General features: G+C 39.0%; 2 protein-coding genes across 26 annotated transcripts in view; one reads left to right on the top strand and one right to left on the bottom strand.

Moving 5' to 3' along the window:
• Window positions 1-19543, top strand: part of agpat2 (1-acylglycerol-3-phosphate O-acyltransferase 2 (lysophosphatidic acid acyltransferase, beta)) — a 79275-nt gene that overhangs the window by 29571 nt on the left and 30161 nt on the right. For 4 of the 6 annotated variants that reach the window (XR_013305434.1, XR_013305435.1, XR_013305433.1 and 1 more), the window contains exons 6-8: window positions 7861-7929; window positions 14858-14997; window positions 17467-17570. The gene's annotated coding sequence lies outside the window, so the exon portion shown is untranslated. Of the gene's footprint in view, window positions 1-7860; window positions 7930-14857; window positions 14998-17428; window positions 17571-18368; window positions 18553-19543 lie in introns of those variants that run through there. The other 2 variants (XM_077622173.1, XM_077622174.1) reach the window with 2 other exon arrangements.
• fnbp1b (formin binding protein 1b) overlaps window positions 4059-19543 on the bottom strand; it is a 37405-nt gene continuing 21920 nt past the window's right edge. For 2 of the 20 annotated variants that reach the window (XM_077622143.1, XM_077622141.1), the window contains exons 7-19: window positions 18531-18545; window positions 17191-17319; window positions 16924-17070; window positions 14048-14245; window positions 12795-12983; window positions 10128-10226; window positions 8614-8628; window positions 8345-8380; window positions 7195-7304; window positions 6987-7119; window positions 6765-6886; window positions 6504-6664; window positions 4059-5456 (exon numbers count right to left, since the gene is read on the bottom strand). In XM_077622143.1, coding sequence (XP_077478269.1) covers window positions 5278-5456; window positions 6504-6664; window positions 6765-6886; window positions 6987-7119; window positions 7195-7304; window positions 8345-8380; window positions 8614-8628; window positions 10128-10226; window positions 12795-12983; window positions 14048-14245; window positions 16924-17070; window positions 17191-17319; window positions 18531-18545 — 1533 coding nt within the window. In that variant the 3' untranslated portion in view covers window positions 4059-5277. The remainder of the gene's footprint in view (window positions 5457-6503; window positions 6665-6764; window positions 6887-6986; window positions 7120-7194; window positions 7305-8344; window positions 8381-8613; window positions 8629-10127; window positions 10227-12794; window positions 12984-14047; window positions 14246-16923; window positions 17071-17190; window positions 17320-18530; window positions 18546-19543) is intronic. The other 18 variants (XM_077622140.1, XM_077622142.1, XM_077622152.1 and 15 more) reach the window with 18 other exon arrangements.

Below are 19543 nucleotides of genomic sequence, written 5' to 3'. Positions count from 1 at the left end.
TCACCTCAAAAACTTCCACTTTACAGTTTGAGCTTCCTTTTCACTGCAAGTTAAAATGGATTGGACATCAAACATCAGTCATCAATGGCACTCAAAAATATTTCAGTTTTTCACCCAAATCCTCACAACTTATCTCTGCCAATCCCCCGACCCAAACCCTATAGTTTCTCCTAAAATCCCATATTTGCGCAAATTTTCCATCATATAGCGGCAGTTTAGCTGTTCAAAAAATACTTTGAATGCCCTGACTTGTTCAACGTCAGCAATGTAACAGCAAAAAAAAGTCATTTACATTTTTTTTTAAACTTCCTTAACAAGAACCACTTTTGTTCCTTCTTTCATTTTGCTCCTCCTCTCTTTCTCTCGCTTGTTTTCTTTTTTTTTCGGACTGCTGATGTGTCAACAGCTATTCTTTTTCTATGGCCGCACATGCACACACTCTAGCAGTTCCAGATGTTTGCGGGCATGATGTCATGGCAAACCGGAGGTACTTTTTTTTCTTCTTCTTTCTGCACAAAACATGAAATGCAGAAGAAGAAGATTCATTCATTCATTGGTTTTTATATTCATGGATTAAGTGGAAGGAAACAAGTGCGCATCTAATAATCAGTGGTGTGTTTGTGCTGGTTGCCTGGCAACAACACTGTCAATAATGAGGATCTAAATTTCTCAGGTTTGGACTCCTTTTTGTGATGACACAGGCCAATGGGGGTGGGTTTTTATCGCTTATGGGGGGGTCGCCGAGGCCCCGTTGAAAGCAAATTACAAGTCAAGGTGAAAGGTCCCCCTTGGAATGTCGTTGTTGGACGAGTGTGTTGTTTTATGGCCGGCCTTTGTTCAGGGAGGCCACTTTTTAATATAAGGTGGACATTATAGACCGTATATCAGGAGTGATATGTTCAAGTACTTGGAATATACAAATGTGCATTTTCATATGATCAAAAATCACTCCAAGGAGAAAAGAAAATATTTTTTAGTGATGTGGCTTGAGCCCTCTCTAACGGTGGGTAGTAAAACTGCATCCATCCTGAAATAGGAGCTTTAAATGACAATATATAGCTTTATAATGCTACTAGTCATACATTCTGGATGTGCAGTCCGTTTGGAATTTATGCGTCTTCTGTTCTTGTTGCTTTTTATGTAAGCACTTATCTATGTTGACTACTTATTTATTGATATATTTATTTGTGCACTTCATGTTGAGGCTTTATATCTCATTATATTTGTAGAGCAGGGGTCGGGAACCTTTTTGATGGAAAGAGCAATAAAAAATGATATTTTTAAAATGTTAATCCTTGAAAGCTATGCTCTTCATTTAATAGTCAACATGCCTGTGTGCTTTTTTAGTCACTTCACCACTTTTAAAGTTCCAAAAGGATTGTAATTCTTTTGACAACATTGTTACGTTGTTGCTAATCAATGAGTATCAATGAGTATCAATGAGAATATCCATGCAGAAGAGTGTAATGGAAAAAAAAATATGATTGTAAGTTGTAAGGCGCTAGAGGTAGTGCCAATAGCATAACACCAACCAACGTAAGCCATATGCTCCCATCAAAAGAGCCATATGTGGCTCCCGAGCCATAGATTCCCTACCCCTGTTGTATACTGACAATCAAAGCATTCAATTCCAATTTTTTTAATTTAGAAATATTTCCATTTTGTATAACTTGTGGCTCTTTCAATTGGCGTTTTTACAATATTTTTTAATTGATAACTATTTTCCAAACGTTTCACATTTGATCCTATTTTATTAATACAAAACATCAGTCAGCATATAAATAAGGCGGAGCAAAAACGTGACTTTCAGGCATTTTTAATTGGCACAGTTAACACAATACAAAGTATTCAGTGCTCCCAAAACAACAAAAAACAAGCAAATTGGCCAACAGGCAACAAGAACATACACACACACGCACACACACACACTCTCACAAACACGCACACACACACACATAGAACTGTGTAACAGTCTTTCCTGAACGTCTGTTTGCAAAGCAACACACTCCCAATACTTAAAATAGAGCACTTTTGTTTCCTTTTACATCTTTCTCCATATATTCATATTTATATATTTATACTTTCCGCTTCTCCAATGTACACGCAACTAAATCTCGACTGGGAAAACGACGCCAGGAACAAAAAGTGGTTTGTGGACACTGACAAGAGCAAAAACATCAGAAAATACGCCGCGAGTACAGTCGTAATATTATGAGATTAAAAAAATGACATAAATTGAGTTATGATAACATAGTTAAATATACAACCAGTTTTTCCTTACTTCCCCCAAAACTTTTTTAATGAATCCAATAATTGTTTAAATTTGTTCTATTGTACAAAAAAGCAAATCCAACAAATCCTATACAATAAAAAAAAATACTATGCTCAAAAATGTCAGAATTTGAACCAATTAAAATAAAAGATGAATTCCCGTTACTTTGGATATTTCCTATTCCTTAAAAATATAATATGCATCCTCCTTAATCTTATAATACTTTGACTCCACCCCCCCAAAAAATCCCCACCAATAAATGCTTATATAAGTCTCGTAATATTACAACCCGGTTTCTCGTGCAACCTTTTTCCATGCCAAATGTAATCATATTTTCATTTTCTTCTTTTCAGTTAGTTACTCAAGTCAGCTGAGATTTATTTCAAACGCTTTTTTCCCCTTCCAAAAACAAACAACTGAGCAAAGCCTTTTGCAGTAAAGTGGGATTCAGTGCCATTCCGTGGCAGGACATAACATAACACGCATTATATTTCTGCTTGAAATAATAACAATAATCATCAACATGGAGTCAAACTAACATGTGCCAGTGCGATAGATGGGTGGACATCCTTGTTGCTTCTTTTTTTTTTAGTCTGACAATGTAGGAACAGCAAATGTCAGTTAAAACAGATCAAGCGGACTCACAGTATGTCGTCAGAAGCGTCACAAGCTTTTGGGGGGGTCCTTGGGGGGGCATGACAAAACACACAAAGTAAAACTATAGCCTGAATAACTTTTGGGGGGCCCACCCCCCCAAAAAACTTGAATTTGGGGGTCATTAGGCAGTGATAAGACAACTAAGTAAGATGAGAAGACCCCCCGACCTTAGGAAAAGGTCATAGGAACCCCCCAAAACACTCATTCAGGTTATCAGGAGCCCCCTGTGCCCCCCCGTGGACGCCGACAGAGGAGGCAGGCAGGGCAAGCATGCGGCACGCCACAGCGCCAACACTAGAGGGCGCATCCTGCAGGGGTTAGGAGGGTTTCTGGGGGTGGGGGGGTTCAGAGAGAGGACCAGACGCCAAGCGACGGGATGGCATGGGTGGGTGACATTAATTTAACACACATTTTGGTGGAGGGGAAAAAAATCCTGAACAAAATGATTGTAAAGTCTTCTTAAACATCGCTAATTAGTACCATCGTAAAAGTTTTCCAATTCGAAAAATAGTCGTGATATTCTGATAATTTATCGGAATGCCACGATTATTATCGGGGTTTGTAATAGTTTGGATGATTCAATGTTTGTCGGAATATTGAGTCCAATTTCACACATTAACATTTTTGTAGTGTACTAATATTACGACTTCATTCTCGTGATGCGTTTGTAAAACCATGACTTTGTTTCGGGACGTTTGAGAATGAAAATTGGAAATTTAAGCCTAATTTTGGAAAATAATTTTATATATTGAATTATATCATAATATTTAAAGATTTGGAAATGTGTGTCAGTGTAATGAGAACTAATTTTTCCCACACTGGAGCATTTGTTTTGGTTTAATAGCATTATGAGAATGAAGTTGTAACATGAGAGTGAATGATCATGTTCCATTAGACATTCAATCCATTTTGTCTTAAACTGGATTCAACATCTGTACCCATAAATTGCGGCCAATGAGAGAATTAAAAAAACAAACATTTTGCCCTTATTCCCGTAATAGAAACACATTTTCAATCTTAGTAAGAAAACCTATGTTAATTGGAGAAAAAAAGTCACAATACTTTGACTTAATTATCGTAACATTTGGAAAATCTTGCAAAAACTGAGTTTCTGTAAAAAAAAAAAAAAAAATCAACTTTTTGAAATTATTACGAGAATAAAGTAGTTCCAAATAAAACCAAAGCGTTATGACTTAAATCATGTAAAATAAGGGACTGGAGAACTTATTTGTGTTCATGATTGAAACTATTGGATCCAAGATGGGATGGGGATGAGATATGAAGCGAGCCTTGGTCCGTTCGGGTGGTCCGCGGGTTGCCGCCTTGCTTTTTGCGTCCTCTCTCTGACTATTGGAGGGTTAGTCGGGCGGGGCGGGGCGGGGCGGCCAAGCTCAAAAAAAGCAAGACGGACTGTTAAGGGGTCACAAGCGCCAAAAAAAAAAAAAAGAGTCCAACTCCGGCTTTTGTTTTTGTTTAGTTTTTTTTTTCCAGGCCGCTTGCCCTGCCGCTTCCTCAGCCAGCACCGACCGCCTTTAGGAATCTGCAACGCAGGACAGGATATAAACAAACAACAAGTGACAAAAAGAACAAAAAAAATGTTAGGCGGCAGTGAAAAAGGGAGAACCATGTGAATTTTTAAGTCGTTCAAATGTCCAAATGTCCTATACATTTGAACTGGGAGGGCTGGTAGCGATGGCAGTGAAACATGATCATTCACTGGGAGGGATTAAACATCATTTAGAGTCATATATTTTGATTTTACCCTTCCAATGCCATAAGAACATTGAATTATTAATATGTTTTATCTTCTAAGTACTTTTTTTTACCCCCATGTTGCATTTGGACCAATGTAATGTTCATTATTATTTTTCCTGTGGACTATTTATATTTTTCTCTCCAATTTTTTTCCGTATTATTTAGCTAATTGTCTTTTTTATGTATGAGTTCTATTAGTGATTTTCATCAAACACAAAAATCAAATATGGCTGCCATTGGCGAGCATTAGAGAGTGATCATGTTTCAGTGTCATTTTCCAGCATACTAAAGACAACACTGCGAATACTTTTTTGATGATCAGACATTTTCCAAACTCTCATTTCCCTTTTGAACTCTTCTTTGGTGATTGAACAAAATCAAATCTTCCAGCTCTCCAACAAAAGCTGACAACATGCGAAAATTACAAAGCTCTACCATCTAGAAAAATAACTTTTCTGCCTTTATAATATCGACATAATCAAACACTTTTCCAGCAGATGACTTTTGGCATGCGTTCCGATTGGATACAGCTACACGTTTACATTCGTGGGGCGCGCGACGATGGGCTCCAAGGCACGCGGGAGCGATACGGCTCAAATGTAGGTCATAGCACCTTTGGCGTTGGTCCCCAAAAAGACCTCCACGTAGGACGTGGGCACGTAGCCCTCCTCGTCTTGGTTGCGGCGCACGCGGGTCCAGCCGTCGCCTTTGTCCTCCTCGATGACGTAGAGCAGCTCGCCCTCGGCCACCGAGATGGTGCCTTCGTTGTGGCCTGAGTCGCAAGCAAACAAGTCATGTGCAGTAATACCTCATTTATGGCGGCGGTTAGTCCGTTCCAAAACCTGGTGAATAACTGCCATGTAGCGACAGTGTTTTTATGGTGTCGAATGTATGTATGTGTGTGTGTGTGCGTGTACATGTATGTGTATATGTATATATATGTACATGTATGTGTATATATATATGAACATGTATATGTATATATATGTATGTGTATATGTATATATATGTACATGTATGTATATGTATGTGTGTATATGTATATATATATGTATATGTATGTGTATATGTATATGTATGTGTATATGTATGTATATATATGTACATGTATGTATATGTATGTATGTGTATATATATGTACATATGTGTATATGTATGTGTGTATGTGTGTATATATATGTGTATATATATGTGTATATATATGTGTATATATATATATATGTGTATATATATATATATGTGTATATATATATATATATGTGTATGTGTATATGTGTATAAATGTGTATATATGTGCATGTGTACATGTGTGTACATGTGTGTACATGTGTACATGTGTACATATGTGTGTACATGTGTACATGTGTGTACATGTGTACATGTGTGTACATGTGTACACGTGTACATGTGTGTACATGTGTACATGTGTGTATACATGTGTGTACATGTGTACATATGTGTACATGTGTGTACATATGTGTACATGTGTGTACATGTGTGTACATGTGTGTACATGTGTGTACATGTGTGTACATGTGTGTACATGTGTGTACATGTGTGTACATGTGCACATGTGTGTATATATGTGTGTGTGTGTATGTGTATGTATGTATGTGTGTGTATGTATGTATGTGTATGTATGTATGTATATATGTGCATATTTATGTGTATATTTATATGCATATATATGTATGTGTATATTTATATGCATGTATATGTATATGGATGTGTATATATATATGTATATATATGTATGGGTGTATATGTATGTGTATATGTATACATATATATGGTCTCCACACATCTGCGGGTGGCTTACCGTCAAAAGGGTAGAGCGCTTTGCAGTTCCCAATGGTAGGCAGCGTCTCCTCGTCGTCAAACTCGTCGTCAAACTCTGGCGTGCTGGCGGCCGGCGCCTTGGCGTTGTTGGCCTTGACGTGAATCTCGGAATTGTGCTCCTCCGTGTAGCTGCCGTCCGGGCTGCTCGAGGGCCAACACGCGCAAACGCAGTAAAAGCTATGAACGTCTTTTATCGGAACTTTGGGAGATTCCCCGTGAGGAACCCGTGAGGAACCCTTACCTCTCTCTGTCCTGAGCGCAGTTGTTGTTGACCGTGGTGGCGCCGCTGTCGTAGAGGACCACGCTTCTCCGTTGCGTGTCGCTTTTGGAGGGCATCCTCTCCTCCACTTCGGCAAGCCAGCCCTGGATGGGTTGACCAAAAACAAATTAGATGCAGCTAAGTTGACTTAAAAAATGGACACATCTTGGCCTATAGCCACCCAAGTGTGTATATTCCACTGACCTCAAACTTCTGCATTTCAAAGCCCAGCTTGTCGATATTTTGCCCCAGCTCGGCGAGACGGGGGTCCACGCTGGCGGGGTCGCCCATCTGTGGGTTCTTCACATAAACGTCTTTCATCTTGGTGAGCGCGTCCCTGGGGGGAAAAAAAAGCAGAAATGTGCCATCGGTGTTCGTTTGGGCTAAATTGGAATCTTTTACACAGACGTACCTCTGATCCACCTCCTTTTGAATGTCTTTGTTGAGATCGTCAATCTTGCCCTGCAGCTTCTTCCTTCGCTGTTCCGGTGGCAGGTGGCTAAAGTCCTCGGGTCCGGAACCCTACAAGACAAGTAAAGAATGTATGAATACAAAAAAGAATGAGTGATAAATTGTTGAGGGATGGATCGTGGGCGAGGTATCGTCCCTTTTGCGTTGAAGAACGAGAACCTGAAAGCCCGGACAGTCATCTTTTTGACCCAATTAATTATAAACTCTCTGCAATTGGTGAACCTGAGTTGAAAGGATATATTTTATTTTAAGGCTCACCTGTTTGTCAATTACTAAAAAAGAGAAACAGGGACATTTGTAAGTTCTATTTGTATCAACTACATATATAATATAAAAAAAGAAGGATTTTTTTGTAGGCAATGCAGATCAACTTTCTATTTTTTATTGAAACATTGTATTTTAAACCTGTTGATAAAAGGTTTGCAGAGGAGACCTTTTTTAAGACAAATTCTAATGAATTAGTTTGAATCTGAGGTTTTTTTTTAATTGTGACTGCTGAAACTACAACATACACATGCTTGGTCACCATGGCAATTTGCTCTACAGCCAAGAGAGCCAATCAGAACAAGAGTGAGCTCATGTCATTTTTGTTTCTTGTTTTTTTCAGAAAATGGTTCAAGTATTTGCAAGTTCTTCAGCTTCTGGTGTCCAAACAAAGCCAATATTGATCTGAAAGGTAGGTTTTTTCTTCATTCATTTCTAAATTTCAATAACAAAAATGGAAGTTAGCCCACTCTACTTCTGTGACTCGCATAACAGCATGCAACGCCCACTCTATCCCTTAAAACACTCGTTCTACATGCGACAATTCTAAAAAGTTAGTGAAATCTAATGTCAAAATCCCCCCCAAAAAGCACAATTTATTAGTGTCCATATTTTCTTTTGTCTATCATCCAAATTCGGACTGTTAGCTTAGTGTAACGATTCAGAATTCCTTAATTAAAGACCGGAATCATACATTTTGGGGTATAAAAAAAAAATCATTCTGGAATCAACACTAAGTTTGACAAACAGAGAAAAATCATGCATTGCGAGTTAGTCATTTCTCGTTAGGAAGACAGTTAAAAACCACAACAATAAAACGTGATCACCTCAATGAGATTCCTGACGTGGGAATTGAGCGTGATCTGCGCCATCGAGCGGCAAATGGGAGAGGGATGAGGGGGAACGACACAGCCACGCCACACAGAAATAAAAAAATAATATATATATATATATACAAAATGAGACAACACCCGTCGTTATGTCACGGCAAATCCAAAAACAACACGTGGCGTTATTGGCAAATGTGTTACTGGGTGGACATGCGTCATGCTGCGTTGGTGGGTGATGGCGGTTGCAGTTACTCGGTCATGCTTACCAGCTTGAGAGAAAGCTTCGTGGCGGGGGAGGAAGAAGGTAGGCGGGGGAGAGAGAAATAAAAAATAAAACAGTCAACATCAAGAGGGAAACATGAGGGACATTCAGGCTTCTCATCAATCAAATAAAGCAAAAAAAAAGGAGATTGGCACTTTCAAGACTGCTCATTGCAGTGGTTCTCAAACTGGGGTTAAAAAACGTATTTCCCAATTAATAATATTTTTTTTTACGTTTACCAACATTTTTGAAGAGTCTTATTCTTTTCTTAAACCAAAAAAAATCAATAATGTTTTTTTTTCATCTTTAGGATAGTTATAGATATAAATATTTTCTTATTTTTACAATCTTGGGCTTCATATTTAATATTTTGAAACTAAAATAAGTTTGAGAACCCCTGTGGTAAAGAATGAAGGGTGAGGAAAAAGAGGAAAGGCGGGTGAGGAAAGTGCAAAGGGCGCCGTTGAGAGATAGATGTGCCTCAACCCCTGGGCGTCCTTCTTTAATGTCACACACTGGACAGCAGGTGGCGCTAGAAGCACGCGGGCATATCTCAAACAAGGAGGCAACACATTTGGGGATTTATGGTTATCCAGTTTAGAAGCTCGCAGGCTGGTGGACACTCTTGTTAAATCTTTTTTAGTTTTTTTGCTCCACTCACGCAACCAAAATCTGGACCATGATTTATTTTGGCTTTTGGAGGCAAGGTTTGGTCATCAAGTAGCGAGAATTGGCCCATCGAGTTTATAGGTCCTCCATTTTCTAGTCACGCGAACCATTGAGCTGTTTCTACTCGTTTAGTTAGAAATCGCTAACTAGCTTATAAGCAGTCAGACAGACACACGCATGTAACATATACATTGGAAAAAGAGGCTGAATTAGAGGGCCTAAGAATGGCGGATGAGACCAGAGGTAGGAGTAGGAGGTCAAAGGTCAAAGGTCATTTTAGTGGCTATTTGTTGCAATTGCAACTCAACCTCTTTCAAAACTTGGCCATCAAGTTATATGCTGACAAGTTGTCCATATTCTTCTCCTCTTCTAGCTTCCCAGCTAAATTGACTTGTTATTATGTATTATTGTTATGCCGTAAATGAGTTGACAACCCACAAGTAAAGTGTTGCTAGCTACCTTGTAGTCAAGTCACTCGTTAGGCCAAAAAAAATGCCATATAAAGTGGCTTTGAGAATAAATGAACCCAAGCAAATCAAGTCTTGGAGAACTTTCCGCTGGGAAAAGAAGTGGTGACCATAGTCCTAAGTCAAGTCATGTCACGTCATGTGACTTGAAGTGGCGACCAGAGTCTTAAGTCAAGTCACGTAACGTGACTTGAATCCCCCCACCTCTGGCGATGATATCATCGTCACGATGATCATCACATTTGTGGAATGCGCACGTAAACGTCAAGCCGGCACGGCGCACGTGATGCGTAGCATGAGGCCTTCGTCTGGGGGGGTTTGGGGGGCGTGTCCGTAGCCGGACGGCCAAGGGCTCCTTTAGGAGGATGGCGCAGCAACTTACGACGTACTGGCGGGCTTCGAAAGCGTACGTGGGCCGACCCAGAGTCCTCTTCATGAGCTCTTTGTGACAAACGAGCGAGCGCGGCGTTTGCTGTTGCTGCTGCGGTGGTTGTTAGAGAGAACACACATCAATCCGCACTCTAAAATGACCCTTTATGGAAAGCCATTTGAGCAGTTATGTCCTTCTACGACTTATCGTACAACAAATCGTCACACTAGCAAAACGCCGACGGGGAGATGAAATCTTTGCCTGCCATTGAGAGCCGTTGACATCCTATCCATTTTGACTGCAAGGGCAGCCAACAATTAAATCGGCGTTTCAAATATACAGTATCGTAATGTTTGCTAACTAGCACAGCATACGCTTTGCGAATAATATACGTAACACCGAGGATGGCAGCCTACAACTTTTTTTGGAACTAAAAAGCATTTCACATTTTGGCGATATATACAAATGATAAGATACAATAAGAGTGTTTAATGTCAGTGCAGTATCGTAAAGTTATCATCAGTTCAATGTAGCAGTCTACTTTAATCCTTGATATGTTCTACCGGTTAGCAGAAATGTATTTGAAGTTGCTCTACTAGTGTGAGGAAGTGTCCTTAAATATAAAATACAAATAAATGCTCAAAATGCTGCCATAAAATGTATCCTTATGCTACTACCATCACTTAAGTTTTTAAAACAGACAAACATCTATAGACACGAAACATAGATAAACTGCTGTCAGCCATGAAGCGGTACAAGTTGACTCTATCTGATGAAGGATGAGGAAAAAAAGCTAAAAATCTGCGCCATCTAGAAAAAAGTAGTTTCCTATTTTCTGCTCTTGCCGTTTCAACCAAGCTTCAAATCCTTTTCTTTGCGCTTTGCATTGTTCTTTTCCCATCAAATTCACATCAATTCTTATTTCTATGAATAATGTCTGTCACTACTGGACTAGAAACTGAAAATTGTTGATTAATATGTGAATGCTAATCTTTCAGAACTGTTAACTGATGTCCGTGACTATTACAACACAAACATTTCCTTACCCACTATTGGCTAACAAATTTCACATGACATTTTTGTACCAGTATCAGAATCTTCATAAAGTTAGAATTTAAAACATATAGAGAAAAAAATAGCGAATATTTATATTTTTATGACCAAAATACTCACTTGCCCTCAAAATAGTTTAAAAAAAAGACTTAGCTGTCCACTGTAGTGACCAGTGTCCCTTAAAAGGGTTAAAATAGACAGCAATCAGCGCCACCTCTCCCACTCAAAATGGATAAGGACATCTATCGCCATCCATGAACACTAGAAACACTTTCCAGAGAACTCTAAAAGTGACCAAAGAAAACAAAAACAAACGTACGGAAGGAAAATGTGGGCTAAATCCCATTCCTGAGGTCACGGACGACTGCAAAGGTGCGTTTCAAGCTCTGCAATGACGAAAGCCTGCTGATAACGTGCAGGAAATCACTCTGACACTCCATGTCAACACATTTGGAAGAAAATACTTGAGCATCAGGCGGCGCCATCATCTCAATGGTGTTTTGAAAAGCGCGCATAGATCGAGATTTAACATTGTGACTCCGCCAGCCGTATTGCTAGGACGAGGATGAGGGCACCTTGGGGGGGTGGGGGGTGTGTTGCAGAGAGTTAAGAATGAGGACACAAAATGGAGACGAGGCCGGTGAGTCAGACAGCCATCACTGATTCACAGGAAGGGGAAGTAAGTTAGAAAGAAAAAAAAGAAGGGGAAAAAAATGACTTGCATTGCACTGTATGAGTCAAGGCATTAAATATGTTAGTTTGGAAAAAAATTGCCACATGTAAACTCCTTTTTTTGCAACATTAAGGTAGTAGCCTTCTAAAATAATGATAAATTTAAGTATGTACCCTACTTTTCCATTGTGAAAATGAATGATAATATTTCAAGTTGATTAGCATTAATTTAAATTGAATTGAATGCTATTATTGTCATCATACAAGTATGAGATTTAAAGCTTCACCGCCAAGTGCACAAATAACAACAAATAGTTATATTTTTGGGTAGATAAAAAATGTATTACATACAGAAATAATGAGGTAATTATTTCTTAGCTTCCTTCAGTGAATATTCATAGAATATCAATAATATGCGTGTTCTTTATTTGTAAACAAATAGACGCAAGGAACTCTTTCCAGTTAGCTGAACAAATAAATCTCTCAATATTAGAATTAACATTTGTCCAAAAGTACTATAAAAGAACGAATTAAAAAATATGATTATACAACTACATTTCCACGAAAAGACACTAAGTACCAAAATGGCTGAACATAGTGTTCTTTATCATCCTTTTTAAGTTCGATCCCCCAGGTCAAAACGCCCTGGCCATCCATCACCGTCAAAACGAGTGATCTTGAGCCAATATTAGTAAAGTAAAAGTCAATTTAAGTCTTATAATATAACCTTCAATTGACACCATTGAACCGCTACGTGCCTTGATTCCAATGTGGTTCATGTTTGGGTTTTCATGCCTTGGGGGCCCGTACAGTGCGGAATGCAAAGCGCTCAGGTGCAGAGGCGCACAAAAAGCATGCACAAAGCTCGCCACGTACGCACACACACACGCACACGCACGTAAACGCACGTAAACGCACGTAAACGCACGCGCACGCACGCACACGCACACTTACCCCTCGCCTCAGGCTCCGCAGGCAGTGCATTTTGGGCTTGGACGCCATGAAGTCGTTGAGGCGGTGGGAGAGGGGCTCCTTGTGCTGCTTGGGAGATTGGGAGTCGTTGGGAACGGCAGAAGGTGAGGGCAGGGATGAGGCTGGGGGGGCCGGCGGGGGCTGGCGGGGGGACGTTAACAGGGACATAAACTACCGGTCAAGAAAGAAAAAAAAACATAGAAGAAGAAGAAAGGAGGTCGAGAATCCCAGCGGAAGAAAAGGAGGAGGGAACACAAAATCAATAAGCCTCCTTCGACATGTTCAAATAAATCAAACACAACTTGAGTGGAATGTTGCTAACGTCGGTGGAATGGGAGGAAACTGAAAAGTGCGGTCGAGCGAGCGGCTGGAGCGCATGCAGGCGTCCATTTTGGAGCAAATCTCGGCGCTAAGTGAGACGTTCAAGAAGAAGAAGGCGTGCGGTAGAGATGCCATGCGTTGTCATGAATGAGGTCATTTCCCCCCAAAAAACAAAAAAAAACACAGCTACTCATTATCAAGTGACGCAAAATCTCCCAAAAATAAATGACGGCCATTTTGATGGTTTTAGACGGCAATCCCCCGCAAACCAATGTATTCCCTTTAGAAGACTGTCACGCCAATTAGCGGTCCAATTTATTTCCCGACCGTTGACGTCGAGTTCGTTTGAACTGGAAGTGAACGTAAAACGAACAAAATGTAGATTGGAAACATGTTTTAATTAAACGTACTCTTCTACTATCAATGCCAGTCAATGAATTAAACGCAAAATTTTCTTTATGACTTTGTTGATAGCAAATATCTGTGGAAAATACAATTGTGGTGGGGGGGATTACTGAATTATTTTGACTCATCGTCTAAAACCACACACACTTTTTTAAGGTTATTCATCCCAACAGGCACCAGAAGTGACACGAAAGCCTAAAAAAAAAAAAAAAAATAAAAAAATGAGTGTACCACCAGCCCGCAAGTCAGATATCAGCTATCTCTGCTCTCATTGGACAGCCAGTCAGTGGAAAACAAGAGTGAGGCAGAGTTGGGGTGAATTAATAAGGAGCCGGGAAGGCGGGAATGCATTAGTGTGTTACGGGCGGGTACAAACGCTCCACGTCAGTGAGGGTAAGGGGGGGGGGATATAAAACCACCATCAAAAAAATACCACCAAAGAACTCGTAGTCGATTATCTTGGGAGGGTTGCAAATGCGTTGTGTGGGTGTAGGTGTGGGTGTGTTTACCTTGTTTTTGTTCTTGATGAAGGGCCAGAGTTTGCCCTTGCTTTTGCCGGCGGACCTCTCGCGAGACTCCCCTCGCGAGTTGTTGCTCAAGCTGCTTTCCGATACCGTCCTCTTCATGGCCTGGCCGTAGTCCTCGAACTCCACGTCTCCGGGGGGCTCGAAGCCAGACTTGTAGGACTCCACCACTTGATTGGAGTCCTGGACACAATGGCAAGATAATCAATACAAGGCTCACGATAATGCTAATTACTCAAGATATTGGTAGAACCATTATCGATATATGGTGTTGACTAAAAATCTATTTCCAATTGGAAAAATGACCCGACAAGTTACCTGAAAAAGCACCAATTTCTATAGGAAGTGACGCAGAAATGAATTAAAATCAATGCAAAAAACCCTTTAAAAAAACACCCAAATTTTAAATGTAAACAAAACTGCTCAAAGGCGAAAAAACTGAAAACCCCGCACCAAAAACCATAAAGAATCACAAAAGAATTTAAACTCATTCCACCCCTTGGGTAGAAAATTTAATGGCTTCCATGACAACCAATAAGTAAATCTGCACACTATTGTAGTGTAAAAATATTTCTTTCTAAAACAGTGACGTCTTTTTTAACACAATCAATCCATTCTTTTAGAGAGGTTATCCCGAGGGTGAGATATCGCAATACAAAGTATCATGACACATCCCCATCACGATATATTGTCGCACGCCTCGTTAACGGTGTTAAAATCTGCTGTTTTCCTTCTGTCAAACTGTATCTTAACACGCCACGGTCTGCTTCCTGTGATTCTCCTCCTAATCGACAGGTCTGCAGATAAGCCGCCACACAGCCGTCTGCCTCGCTTACGGCCAATGTGATAAGGGTGAAAGAAAAATAGAGGGAGAAAGCTAAATATATCAAGCGTGACCACAACACCGAGAGGAACATGAATCACACAACCACAAGGTAAGAGAAAGTCGCACATTGCCGGCAGATGTCAGACAAAAACCAAACTTCATTTTGTCCCCCGGTCCACCCCCCCCCCCCCCCCCCCCAAATACGTATTTAGATAAAAATTATGAGGCAAATGGGATTCAAGTATTAAAATGCTGAATATCAGTAAAGTAAATATACATTAAAACTCCTAATGTAAATCATCGATTTAATTAAGTTTTAAATTATTTCTATATATATGTAGTATATGTATATGTACATGTAGTATATGTACATGTAGTATTTGTATATGTAGTATATGTATATGTACATGTAGTATATGTAGTATATGTACATGTAGTATATGTACATGTAGTATATGTACATGTAGTATATGTACATGTAGTATATGTACATGTAGTATATGTACATGTAGTATATGTACATGTAGTATATGTACATGTAGTACATGTATATGTAGTATATGTACATGTAGTACATGTACATGTAGTACATGTACATGTAGTACATGTACATGTAGTACATGTACATGTAGTATATGTACATGTAGTATATGTACATGTAGTACATGTAGTATATGTACAAGTACATGTAGTACATGTAGTATATGTACAAGTACATGTAGTACATGTAGTACATGTACATGTACATGTAGTACATGTAGTACAAGTAGTATATGTACATGTACATGTAGTACATGTAGTACATGTAGTATATGTACATGTACATGTAGTACATGTAGTACATGTAGTACATGTAGTACATGTAGTACATGTAGTATATGTACATGTACATGTAGTATATGTACATGTACATGTAGTATATGTACATGTACATGTAGTATATGTACATGTACATGTAGTATATGTACATGTACATGTAGTATATGTACATGTACATGTAGTATATGTACATGTACATGTAGTATATGTACATGTACATGTAGTATATGTACATGTACATGTAGTATATGTACATGTACATGTAGTATATGTACATGTACATGTAGTATATGTACATGTACATGTAGTATATGTACATGTACATGTAGTATATGTACATGTACATGTAGTATATGTACATGTACATGTAGTATATGTACATGTACATGTAGTATATGTACATGTACATGTAGTATATGTACATGTACATGTAGTATATGTACATGTACATGTAGTATATGTACATGTACATGTAGTATATGTACATGTACATGTAGTATATGTACATGTAGTACATGTAGTACATGTAGTACATGTAGTACATGTAGTACATGTAGTACATGTAGTACATGTAGTACATGTAGTACATGTACATGTAGTACATGTACATGTAGTACATGTACATGTAGTACATGTACATGTAGTACATGTACATGTAGTATATGTACATGTAGTATATGTACATGTAGTACATGTAGTACATGTAGTACATGTAGTACATGTAGTACATGTAGTACATGTACATGTAGTACATGTACATGTACATGTAGTATATGTACATGTAGTATATGTACATGTAAATTATACAAGAAATACATTTGAAATTTCCCAAATATGGGATGAATAAAGTTATCTAATCTAAATGGTTAATCGTTTTTAATCTATTTTTTTATACAAACGTATTCACATCTGTATTTTTTTGCTTAACTGGTTAACTAATTTGTCAGAAAAATTATCGGATAAAAGATATTAGCAAATTATAAAATTAAGGTAAAAAATATTGCATGAATTTTTATGACATCATCTACCAATAAGAAGTCCAGTGCAGCAACTAAACATATCCTGCCTTGTGACATGTTGGAAACAACACGTGAGGCAAAAATATGAAACCCCCCTCGGCATCCTTTTTTTCATTGCACGGCGGCCACGTGACCCCTCCCCCCTTCCTCCTCCTCCACCCGCACATTAGCCACGCTTGAGTGTTTTGCCTCCGCACCTCCTTAGCCTGGATGGATTCGGCCGCCTTGGTCATGCCGTCCAGACATTTTCCCACGATGGGGATCACCTGGCGGTCCACGTCGGAGAAGGTTTTCATGCACGACGATAACCTCTCGATGCGCTTCTCTTCCATGTTTTGGAGTTTCTACAAGACCAAAAAAATATATATATAGTAAAGACATGTAGATTTAGCAATAATATTAAATACAAAGCTGAAATGGACACATTTATACGCGTATAGGCATCACACTTCAACATTTAATACCTGAAAGATGTTGGGTATGACGTTGTAATAGTGCTCATTCTGCTCTTGGTTGAACTTTTGCAGGTAGGACGAATAATCGCTCTTGCTGTCAGTCGCCATCTGCTGCCTGGCCTGAGCCTGCTGGCGTGCCTGCACAAAAACAAACGCACACAAAAAAAGACACGCACTATTTAATAAGGAGGAGAGGGGCTTATTAGCGCAGACAAAAAAAAACACAAACAAACATGGCTGTAGCACAGAAAGAGTTACGGATGCATTTGTCTTGTGCTTTGGCAGGTTATTTTCTGTGTGGAAATTTTTGGACACGCCATGTTGGCTAATTTTGAAATGATGATCAAGTGGAGCGAGAGCGGCCCTTCTACAAATCTCAGCAGATGGAGGTGAGATTATCTCAGGCAGACAACATGTGTGCGCTCTAAACATATCTGTTTCTTCATTCCATGACATCTGAGGCCTGGCTAACATGTCGCGATAAATGAAAATAATAATTGCGAAACAGCCACTACTTTTAGTTAAAAAAAAAAAAATAGGGGTTACATACGTCACCGCACAACTAATGCAAATTGATACATTAAGAGATTTAAATTACATGCATAATGGCTACTAATACATGTAATTGTGAAAAAATTACCTTGTAACAAAGGCCTTAATTAATTTTTTTAAAAGCGATGCCATTTTTTCACTCCCCTTTCAAATCCGTGCAGTGAGTAATGCATTCAAAACAATTGGAAATAGGGCTGGTCAACAAAACGGTTAGAAATATGTATACTACTATGTTTAAATTATAAATGTCTTCTTAAATACTGTAAATTTTTCATTAATAAATGTTTCTATACATTAGTGTATAGTGCAAATTTCCCATTATAAGACATTTTATTTGCAATTTACAATTACAATTAGGAAGAGAAGCAAGTACATAAATCCAGGTGCCACTGAAAAATTATACACAAACACACGTATGGATAATCAATAGCTAATATCCTAGATTCTAAAAAAGGAAGTGCGTGTGTCGAATTGCCGAATGTGGAAGTCAAAACCTCCGCAAAAGGAATGTTAAACACTATGCGGGATGAAAAAAAAACATGTCAAAGTGCGAGTGCACGTGTGAGCATGCATTGCGATACAAAGTGAGCTTGCACAACACCTCCGTGTTGACAACAAATAATATCCTGTCTCAAGTTTTCTTGTCAGCGAAACATGTCACGTAAGACAGACTGCGGTCAAAAACAACCCTCGTCGAGATTTAATTGCACACTTAACGGAAAAAAAAACGACAAAGTGAGGCAAGCCACTGACGTCGGGACACAAAAGCGGAAACGCCTGGTTTTTACCGCACCTACCTTGAGAGAACTTCGCTTCAAGGTGAGGCATTGAAAAATATATATACAAACACATAAACACATAAAAATGGTTAGGCCGTTTATAGCTGTGTCATCGTTCATTATGGGGAAGTTTGGTAAACAATCGTACAGAATCGTACAGTATTGAGGACCAGTTTGGAGAACCCTCGTGTAATCATTGTTTTATGCAGTATCTTTGCAGATATTTTGGGAAGTGTTTGGTGCTTTAATTAAATATACGAACTACTTGGGAAGATTTTGAGCAGTCGCTCAAATTGAGTCGAATATTGATGTTTTCGTTGATGTATTGATTGTGTTTCAGTCAGTTTTGACACTGAGCACATGTATAAAAAATGCTTTTTTTGCATTTTTTTGGAGCACCTGATGGCTGAATGCTAATATTAATGAAAACGCCCATTAAAGCGCTAATGAAAATTAGCATCCCGCCACCTGCTAAAGCAACGAATATTCACACCAATGCATATGGACAAATAATAATAATAACGACACTTACATGCATAGAAGCTCATGCATGTGGTGAACTGTTATTTTATTATGTTCTAATTTGAAATGAAATATTGCCATCTAAGCAAAAAATTATAATAATCACTGCTTTGGACAAATTTTTGGATATGATTCCTAACCCCAAATCGTACATCCGGAACGTAAAAAAATAAATAAAAAAATAACAATGTCAAGTCAACTCACAAGACATGTTCCTGACATGTTTGAATGGCAACGATGCCAATCGACATCTAATCAATTCGAAGTGGGAACAATCAATGGCTGCCATCCCTCCCAATTCAAATGGATTAGCCACCTGCCCCCCCTCAAAGGCATCGAACGGCTTAAAAAAACAGAGACGTGCAGTGGTGATGCATAGAAGGACCCCCTCATAATCCCACGGTCAATGAAAGTGACGAGCAAACGCTGCCAAATCATATGATGTCATGACGACCGTACGGCAGTCGTGGTGGTGTGGCCCTCTTGTACGCTAATAAATTGGTTGTGAT

Source organism: Stigmatopora argus, chromosome 16 (assembly GCF_051989625.1).
Source record: "Stigmatopora argus isolate UIUO_Sarg chromosome 16, RoL_Sarg_1.0, whole genome shotgun sequence".
NCBI lineage: Eukaryota > Metazoa > Chordata > Actinopteri > Syngnathiformes > Syngnathidae > Stigmatopora > Stigmatopora argus.
Note: the sequence above shows the minus strand (reverse complement) of the source record. Positions and strands in the feature narration are given on the sequence as shown.